The sequence below is a fragment of the Adiantum capillus-veneris genome, chromosome 22, assembly GCF_014529385.1.
Source record: "Adiantum capillus-veneris isolate H3 chromosome 22, ASM1452938v2, whole genome shotgun sequence".
Lineage (NCBI taxonomy): Eukaryota > Viridiplantae > Streptophyta > Polypodiopsida > Polypodiales > Pteridaceae > Adiantum > Adiantum capillus-veneris.
In genome coordinates, this window is record NC_140952.1 from 26,325,270 (window position 1) to 26,335,978 (window position 10,709).

Sequence of the window (10,709 nt, forward strand, 5' to 3'; positions counted from 1 at the left end):
GGCCCCATCGGACAGGGTCCCATGAGTTGGTAGGACTTCTTCTTCTGTTACTTGTTCTTCTTAGGGTTTAGGCCCCTCGGTGAGGATCTGCAAGTTGGCTCCATTCTTCAGGGCTTTGACACGTCAGCAGTTTGTGACACCTCCTCCTGTTGCGTTTGTGCACCCACCTCTACGTGCAGTCATTCTGGACAGCTCATTGTTGCCACCAATCTTGATCATAGTTGTGGGTGGAATAAATTTTAAGCATGTCCAAAGATCTTGTTCCTTATTTTCTGAAGTTTCTCTTAATCTTTCAACTGCTCCTTTTGGAATTGTGATGCACAAGTTATGGCCAATTTTCTACAGTGTTGATTTTATGAAAGCTTTGGAGCAACTACATATGGCAGGAAGTTTCTCTCAATCTTTCAACTATTCCTTTTAGAGTTGTGATGCACAAGTTATGGCCAATTTTCTACAGTGTTGATTCTATGACAGCTTTGGGGCAGCTACATATGGCAGGTGTTGTGTGCCTATGTACGCACATTGAGGGATATATGTTGGATTTTGTGGGTTTTTGGTTGTTGAATTGTGGAAGAGGAAGCTCGTGTCTTCAAGTGCATTGGTTGGCCTATGCTATAAACCCATGCCAAAGGCAGGTGCTTTTGTAGGGTGGGCATTTGCTACTAAAGTTCCCAAGAGATCACACGCTTTTGTGTTGGGAGGTTCTTTTTATGTGAGAAATCTTGGGAGAACATTGCTACAGAGGTGCCCCTGCCTTTGTTTTCCATAAAGAGGGTGACAACCAAGTCGTGCAAGGTATTTTAGAGTGGTTGGGGGTTGAAGGAAAGAAGGGGCTGTGGGAGGGGGAGGGAGTGGTTATGGGTCCCTCCAAAGCCACTCCCCTAGGTCCCACTAAACTCGCACCAAACATGTGTCCACCAGCGCATAGCCTTCAATTCCTTCTAATTGCTTCCGCATGGGCTAGGTCTACAATCCACTACCGTGGAGCCACTGCTTCAAGAACTCTAATCCTTTGGAAAGTGTTCAAGGAGATCCAGCAAGAAGTGATTTACGAGATCGTTGTCAAAAGGTTGGCCACCTCTATTCTCCCAGCTAGGAGAAAATGAGAGCGCATGTTCAATTGAATGGACAAAAGGTTATGGCCTAGGGAGACAAGTCCCAACAAAGTAATGCAATCAAGTAGACGGTAAATAGGCTACCCCTTATTCCACTTTGTTCAATTTGCAGCTTCAAGAACAAATAACATGTTTAGTAGAGATTATAATGCCTCATATATGTCACAAGTCAATTACCAGATTTCTCCTGATTGTGGAATAAGCTAGCTTCCATCTGTCACGTGCACGCAAAGCAGATTCTGACAAATGTGGTTCTTCCACCTTTGGTGATGGGAGTTTTGGTGCAATTGGAATTTGAGGGGCAGCATCCTCCAAAGCCAGAATATCAGGAACATGATTCTCATGTGGGTAGATGGGTGGCAACTCATCCTCCCAAAGAGGATGCCGCTCGGTAAAACCAGGCTCATCTTCAGGATCAACCTCCTTCCTGCAGAGAAATATAAGGGTGACATTCACACCAAAAACCAAGAAGTCAGGAGCCTCACAGAAGGGGGTGTGCATCCGTACGTGTGCACATTTTATACCAACATACGTATGTAGTGTGTATGTGTGTATGTGTGCACATGCATGTATGCATGGAGGTAGGCATCTATGTATCCCAGCATGGGAGTATTTAAGTATGAAGACTTCGTAGACCTGGTCTCTGCAATTTTTGCAACAGCACCAATGGCAGCACCGACCATCTCCTTTGCTTTAACGAGTGAGAGACGGCGGCTTTGCCGATGATCAGATGATGGGTTATCTGTGCTGCTTCTTCTTTCCGTGTCCGGGTGTTGTCCATGTTGCTCCATCAGACTGACTCTCTCTCTCTCTCTCTCTCTCTCTCTCTCACACACACACACACCCCCCCACAATTGCTAAACCATCCCTCTATCTCTGCCCCAAGAGACCGCTTCTCTCATTGTCTTCTCTGCTTGCACGCTCGCCACCCTGATCGCCATCATCGTTATTCATACGAAACTTTTCTTTCATACTAGTCCGGGATCTTGGTATTGCAACGCATTTGTGCCTAGTCATCAAAACTATTTTACAAATCTAGACCGCCCTTCTATATATTATATAATATAATATAATATGTATATGTATATATCCAGGAGATTCCACATGACCCTTCTATGTAAATACATTTGTATATATATATTCATTAACGAGGAGATTCCACACAGATTCTAGAAGGAAGGAGTATCGATGGCTTTACAATCCTATATTAAAATGTGTTTTCAAGTTTCAAACTCTCCCCTACGGACACTAACGCCCCTCATACTAATCTAACCACTCAGATGAGCGCCGGTGCTTGCTGGAGTTGTCACCCATACTGAATAAGTATTGTGACCTCTTCCTGCATGCCTATGTGTGTGCCTACACCTCCCTCCTCGCCTCCTCACTCTCCCTCCTCACATGCATGCGTCTACTCACTCTTCCTCCTCGCCTCCTCCTTCGAGCTTGCCTTATAATTATAAACTTGTCTATCTATAAATCAAACGATGCCCCTTTCCCTCACCCTCCCTCCCTCCTTGCACCCTCCAATAGGCATCTTTAAAAGATTCCATCTTAGAAAATAATAAAAGCAATTAGGCCCTCCTATAGGGCCTAATTGGCTTGCACCTAGTTTTCTTCATTTATTCGAAGATTCCTCCAAGTGCTTGGAACTAAGCGCATTGTGCCCCACCCCATACCCCTTCACACTAACCCTTAAAAAAGGAACATGGGATTCGAACATGCACGGGCAGCGGAGAATTGCCCTTCCTAAGCCACTGTAGACCACAAGGACAATTGCGCTCATGTGCCAAGATGGGTTGCACATTAACTTTAGAGAAAGAATCTTTTCAGCCCCCTCATCCCGCTTTTGCAACCCCCCCACCCCCCCCCCACCCCTCCCCCTCGCATCCCGCTTCTGCACGTCTTGGGTCTCTGCACGCAGCAATCTACATCCCTTCTTCGCCTGAGCCAAGTCGGCTCTACAGGATGATGCCCATCCCCTCCTACCACTTTTGCGACCTTGCCTTGTCATGCCCCATCCCTAGCTGGTTGAGTCGCCGCCACGTGCTCCCTCTCCTTTTCCTTTTTCCTTCCAGAGTATACCTTTTCCACTTCAAGTTAATGCCACGATTTTTGGAATTTCTTCCAACCAGTACCCCCTACTACAAATGACATTTAATATCCCTTTGGTCTAGAGCACGTTTAATGTCCCTCTACAAATACCATTGGTGAAATTGAGTCCTCTCTCTCTCTCTCTCTCTCTCTCTCTCTCTCTCTCTCTCTCTCTCTCTCTCTCTCTCTCTCTCTCTCTCTCTCTCTCACTCACACACACACACACACACACACACACACACACACAAAAGATGTCAAATTGTATTGTGAGTACAGAATGTTTGTGGAGCTACTCAATGTGCCTAGCTCAAGAGGCTATACATGATTAAATGACTAGACATAAGAGGCTCATTGTGTCATGGAGTTTGGTAAGAGGAGTGGGGGAAGAGCCAGTCCGGGCAGTATGTAAGCACAAAATGAAGAGTCGTTGTGGCATGCAAAAACAATAGAAGTCTAACCACACCAAGGAAATAAAGGTACTCTCTTCTCTTTTTCACCCATAGACCATTATTAGCCTATCAATTGACTATGCTAATGCCAAAAACCTTAAAATAAAAACATCTCCATAGCTTGATTTCAAGATCCATGCTAGCCAACCTAATCACTTTTGGTATAGTATGTGTATGAGTTGACAAGAGAAAACTCAACTTTGAAATAATTATAACTCGAATATAGTAAGCCATGATTTAAAAGAAAAAACTCTCAATTTAACTAAATAATCTTCATAATAAAATTCAAACCTCGGCACAATATTGTGCACTTGCAAGAATACAAACTTGAACCCTACGACTAGAAAATATGAAATATGAAACACGCATTCAAAATGCACAAACAACTTCAAATTATGATGTAATTTATCATGATAATAACATTTTTACATGCTCAAGCTGAAACCTAATTGATACAAACAGTCAAGAATTATACATATGACCCATGCCCATGGGATAGAGTCCTTGAATACCTTTGCAAAGGCACTATTGAAACTCTTGGGCACCATTGGCAACCAAGGAATAGAACCTTGACATACCTTGAAACTCAACGGCACTATTGACACTCGTAGGTGTTAGGAAATAAGACGTAGCTAAATAGATAATTGAGTAGATTACTTAATGGAGAGAGACAGATTTACACACACGAGATTATAGAGTAGAGAGAGAGAGAGAGAGAGAGAGAGTACACACGATATACGTGGTTCACCCAATGTGGGCTACGTCCACGGGAAAGCAGCCACTCAATGGCTTTAGTACTTCAAAACAAGAAGTAGTTTACAAAGGGATTATACCCTTAATGGAGCTCCCGCTTTGCTTCACTCTCACCACCTCACACTCACCTTGTTGCATCAACTTCACACTATGAAATGTGTGTAGAAATGGCCTCCTTTTATAGGCCAAAAGGGTTGCCCTCTCTTATGAGAGGCAGCCATGTGTAGCCGCCCTTGTGTAGATAAGTCCAAATCGGACCCTTCAATCCACCCATGTGTGGCCGTCCTTGAGAAGACAAGTCCGCTTTTGAATTCGGCCACCGGCCACCAGCCATTGACTTTCGACCACCGGCCATCGGCCATTGACTACCGGCCACCGACCAACTGACGGTTGTTTTCCGACCACTTTCCGAACGCCGTCCAGCCATAATATTCCGGCAAAAAGGAATATTCCGACGAGGGGGGAAAAAAGTCTCGGGGGCTTGCCCCTGATTTTTGGCCATGAAAATTTTGGTTTTCGGCGAGTGATTTTCCTTCACGCACGATGGCTTCTCCTCATAATGGGGGCCTTACAAATGTGCGCTTTTACCACAGAAAATTACAAGGGTAAATCAGGCTCCATACTTAACAATCTCCCACTTGGAGAATGATCTCCAAACCAAACATGTGACTGCTTTCCATCCTGGCTTCTTATCCTTGAATGCCGATTGAAGACGAGCAAAAGCTCAACTTCTCCTTGTTGACCATCTTTGTAAACATGTCTGCAGGATTTTCACTTGTATACACCTTTCCTAGCTTTAGTTGTCCCTCTTCCAAAAGAGTACGTATGAAGTGATATCTCACCTCAATGTGCTTTGTCCTTGAATGAAAGGCTGAGTTCGTCGCAAGATGGATAGCGCTTTGGCTATCACTGTTCAAAACACAATTGCCTTATTTGAATCCAAGCTCTTCTAAGAATCTGTGAAGCCACAGAATTTCGTTGCTTGCCTTCGTCATTGCTACATACTCTGCTTTCGTGGTAGAAAGTGAGACCACTTTCTGCAGCTTTGAAGCCAAGCTTACTGTTGTGCCTCCAACCGTGAACACATAGCCAGTAGTGCTCCTTCGAGTATCTTTGCCACCTGCCATATCTGCATCAGCATACCCTTCTAGAAAAATATTAGTTCCTCCAAAATACAAAGCATTTGTTGTTGTCCCTTTTAGATACCTAAGTATCCACTTCACAGCTTGCCAATGCTCTTTACTTGGGTTGTCCATGAACCTACTCACAACTCCCACTGCATGTGCAATGTCTGGCCTTGTCCAGACCATAGCATACATTAGAGCATTAGGAAAAATATGAACCCTCTAGGGGCCCTTTGGGATTAAGGTTAATTAGAGGTCAGCCAATAGGAAGAGGGTGGTGGACACACTCTATACCCTCAAAAAAGTAGGGGGACAAGGTAGCCTTACACCTCTTAATTGTCTCTTACCTAGTGAGAAGGTAAGGGAGGTGGCTAGGGGAAAGAGGGGGGGGGGGGACCACTTTGACCTCTTTTCCCCCACTTTTTGGCCCGAATTTAAAAATATACTAAAAATTTCAGATTTTCAAAAAAATTCAAATTTCAAGTTTTCCCTCCTTAAAAGGTCCCCAAACCTATTTCATGGTCAAAAAAGTATTTTTGACCTTCAAAAGTTAAAAACGTGCACTAAAAAATCCAAAAAATTGTTTTTTTTTAAAAACAAATCAAAACATCATTTTCACCCTCCAAAGTCTTTCCAAACCTATTCTATAGCTAAAAAGTGTTTTTCTCTCTCTACAAACCTTTTTCCAAGCTCTCCATTGCTGCAACAACCACATGCACCCCCTATAGTCCATCATTATCTCTCTACTAGCTTTCTCCCACCTCCATTGTAGCACCAAGCAAGCTCCTCCTCCATCTCTTCCCCTTACCCACCACATAGTTTCACACCAAGCTAGCTCCTCTCCCTTCTCTCATCTCCATTACAACATGAAACAAGATTCTACTCCTTCTACTTTCATTCACTCACACTACATGGAAACCTCTACTCCCGAAGGTGGCAAAAGTATGAGCTCACATGAGTTGCATACCACAACAATAGGAGGTGTGAATATCGCATGGGCATTGCAAGGGTTCATCTCCAACATAAAGATAGAATGGTAAGAAAACTACCCTTGTAGCTTACATTCAGAGCTTAACATCATCTCCATCTTTAAGTTTATCATGCTAGAGAGAATTAACCTCTTTATGGATTTCAGTGTTTAGGCTTCACACCTCATAACACTGGGTGGTGCTATTTTGTTGATGACTTTGGTGCGCCATCTATAGTTGTGTAGCATGTGATTTGAGTCTCACAATGTAAGTAAGTTGTGTTATCTATGGAGAGTCGTCAAAGATTTTTCTTGTAATTTATTCTTCGTATAATTGTCATTAGATAATTGGAATGATATCATTTTGTACTTTATAACTTTGTGCTCACATAATCTTTTGTTTACTTACAGATTCAACTTGTTTTAAGAGGACATGAGCAAGCAACCATGTGCAGAGATGAAAATCACTCTATTTTTGTTCCTTGAGGAACCTTTCACTACCATGTTAAAAGATTTTGATAAGAATAGTAGGTGTTTTTTAGAATCTTGAACCAATAGGGACTCTCTAGGAGCTCTCATAGAAGCCATCCATATAGTACTACTATCTTCCCTAGTGTCATAGACACACAAATACTCAAGTGTATATGAATCTCTAGATGAGGAAGACAAATACTTGTAAGATAAGCCTAATAGCAACAACATTGTCTCCATTTGTAATTATTTTTCATGAGGCTGGATTCCTCTATAAATGCAATATAAATATGTTTTTTTGTTAAATGGTGTCGCATTGAGTGAGAGTATTTAATTTAGATTACTGAAGTTTCATACAGATCTGAGAAATATTGTTTACTTTTATGGATATTTTGATTTGTCTGTACGATGATTCAAGTCGCAAGTCTTAATCACTCCACCTTGAAGAAATTCAAGCAATATTTTGATTTCAGTTTAATCATTAATGGTTATTCTTATTAAAGTGGATCATAAACTTTGTCACGATGTCCTCATTTGGGGATGTTGAATATATATCATTAGCAATGTTTCACAAGAACACTAGGTGGACACAAGGAAGTAAAAATTGGCTCCTTGTTTGGTCGATTTCTAGTGTTTAATGTTTAGTGCACAGGATTTGTGAGGCCGTTGACATGGGGAGTTCACTAAAGTATATGTAACATAGCACATGTGTTCAATAGAAGGGATTTTATATTCTTGTAAAGTTGCAGAAACATGTGTAGATAAGGCCTATAAGGGGTACTTTTAATCCATTCTAGTGAACGCACGTGATATAGGAAAATTTTACATAGTGAATGCTCCGGACCTTTGAACACAAAGAAAGGGGGGGGAGCTCTAATTACATCTGAGTGAAAAGAAGTGGAATTTGTACTGTCATGTTGCATAAAGATTTTCTTTCACTTAATCTAAAAAAAATTGGTATCCTGGGGTGCAGACAAGGCCATATAATGCGAAAAAAGGGGTGGCCACAAGCGCGCGTAGTGAGCCATCCAAAACTGCTGGATGGGCCATATGTGGGCCCTTGTGGCCACCCTTTTTTTGCATAATTAAGCTATTGCTGCACTCCAGAACCCTGGAAAAGATGAGATGAACCTAAAATTGAACTTTTCAAGCACATTATGCCTTCCTTCAACTCAACTTACTAGTTCCCTGCACCAAATGGGCAAATCACATTGGACAGTATAAAAATATAGTCTCATGCTGCATAAACATCTGGTTTCATCAAATATTAACATTCTTGCTATTATAAGGGGCAGGCAAGGCCATATAATGCAAAAAAAAGGGTGGCCACAAGGGCGCGCAGGTGAGCCATCCAAAACTGTTGGATGGACCATCTGCGCGCCCTTGTGGCCACCCTTTTTTTTGCATAATTAGGCTATTGTTGCACTCTTGGACCTTGGAAAAGGTGAGATGAATGTAAAATTTAACTTTTCAAGCACATTATGCCTTCCTTCAACTCAACTTACTAGTTCCCTGCACCAAAAGGCCAAATCACATTGGACAATATAAAAATCTAGTCTCATGCTACATAAACATCTGGTTTCATCAGCTATTAACATTTTTGCTATCCTAAGGGGCAAACAAAGCTAGAAAATGCAAAAAAAAGGGTGGCCACAAGGGCGCGCAGATGAGCCATCCAAAACTGCTGGATGGGCCATCTGCGCGCCCTTGTGGCCACCCTTTTTTTTGCATTTTCTAGCTTTGTTTGCCCCTTAGGATGGCAAAAATGTTAATATTTGATTTAAATTTAACTCTTCATGGCCAAAACCACTTAACTTAAAACACATGGATAAACCGAAAACCCAAATCACTATGGAGACAGTAGACACAACTCTTAATCATTTTGTCATTGCAAAGTCATCTGAAATGATGTGAGCCTCTACAACTTCCTGAATAGCTTCCAACGCTATTGCTTGCATTTTATACTGATTTCCATAGCTTTGAAGCACCTCCTTCACCGTGTGAGCATATTTTTGATGCATGGCCATGATTCAAATGTTACGTTTTTTTTTATATATATAAGTGTTGAACTTTTCGGTTGTTTTCAACAGCTTCTAGATTTCAATCGGCTCCGAATCTGTCTGGGCTTGTCTCACATGAATTTGTTCATCTCATCGCATTCTTCGACCATCATGTGATGAGAAAAAATCATATCTTGCTCGCATTCTCCAGAAATCAACGTGCAAGTTGACAATTTATTTAAAAATGATGTAAAACATACATTTTTTACTTTTTTCTTAATCTACGGGCTCCAACGAGCATTAAAACCATGGAATCTGAAAATACTCAAAGAACCATTGTTTTTTATTGTGTTAAGGACTGTATTTCCTACATACAAAACTTTCCCAAAATCTCGCCCTAACACCTTCAAAAGTGGCTTCCAAGGAGTGTACTTGGTCAAAATTTGAAACTGAAGAAAAATAATCAAAATGAACTCCTAGACTGTGTATAAACTTTAGAATAACCAAAATTTCCTTCAAAAAAAAGTTATGCTAAAAATTTGAAAATAGCCCCCCATTGGACTCCCCACAACGATAGAAGTCAAAGGGTTCAAGGAGAGGTATGGTGTCACAAGTGCATGGTGGGAATCTCATTGAGGTTTATTCCGTCAAGATCTCTTGTACTTTATCATGTCTTCTCATGTACAATCTTACCAAAAAAAAAAATGACACTTTAAATGACTACAAATCTTATTTAACTTATCAAACAATCTAAAATATGGTAGACCAAGAGTGCTCTTACACATCAACAAACAAAAAAGTCCAAACTTCTTCTCATTAACTTTGATTAACATACATTCGTGAACAACTTCCAAGGGGTAGTGCAGTCATAGTTCTTACATCCATTCCATGACATGGTATGCTCATAGGGTGACCTATCATATAAAAATATCTCTGGTGGGGGTGCCCTCATGTTAGGAAAGGGTGTGCTGCTGATGAAAATTTGTTGTATTGTCCTACTAGGGATCTCTCCATGTTAGCATAGTGATTTTTGGTGTAGTGGGAGCCACATTGCTTGAGGAGAGCTTTGTGCCACCGTAAAAGCTTCATGTTATGCTAGTTCCTTGAGCCATTCTTGCATTAGAATGAGATTACCCACCTCTAATAAGGATGGATTTGAAGCACCTACCTGCAAGATGTAACAAAGAAGGCTGTTTTAGAGGAAAAGTGGTGACACTTGACCTCTCTAACCTGCACCCACTGTTTCTTGTAATGCCACTATTTTGAGTTGAAGAGCTTGACATTCGTGCATCCACGAATGCAAAGAAGCACCTGCACCCATACACAACCAATTGCAATAGCCTAACAAGCCTACTTATCCCCTCCCAAGATATTGAAGAACCATACACATTCGTCTCACCGACAGTATGACGATCTTGGGATGACCTCTGCTCACCCTCACGTGCGGCCTTCGGTGCAAACACCGTGGACAAGCAATATGTACACTTTTGTTGTGCGGAGTACATGGTGGTGGAGGGATACGATTTGTGATGTCCGTGAGCACCATGGCAGTTGTTGCGTGAGGAAGCAAAGAATGAAAAGAAAGAGGGGGGAAGGAGAGGGAGGAACATGGGTGGAGAGAAGGGGGCAGAGGGGGAGAGGGAGAGAGAGGGGAGGAGGAGGAGAGAAGGGGGTAGGGAGGGAGAGGAGAGGAACATGGGAGGAGAGAAGGGGGCAGAGGGGGGAGAGGGAGAGAGGAG

The 10,709-nt window shown here is 42.0% G+C and overlaps 1 protein-coding gene across 4 annotated transcripts in view; it reads right to left on the reverse strand.

The window, feature by feature from the left end:
* The window catches only part of LOC147429061 (uncharacterized), a 304,137-nt gene extending 302,076 nt beyond the window's left edge, over positions 1-2,061 (reverse strand). For all 4 annotated transcript variants that reach the window (XR_015185807.1, XM_086495273.1, XM_086495272.1 and 1 more), the window contains exons 1-2: positions 1,752-2,061; positions 1,293-1,542 (exon numbers count right to left, since the gene is read on the reverse strand). Coding sequence is in view for 3 of the 4 variants with exons in the window: in XM_086495273.1 (XP_086351399.1) it covers positions 1,293-1,542; positions 1,752-1,906 (405 nt within the window). In the remaining variant the exon portion in view is untranslated. The remainder of the gene's footprint in view (positions 1-1,292; positions 1,543-1,751) is intronic.
* Positions 2,062-10,709: the final 8,648 nt, after the last annotated feature.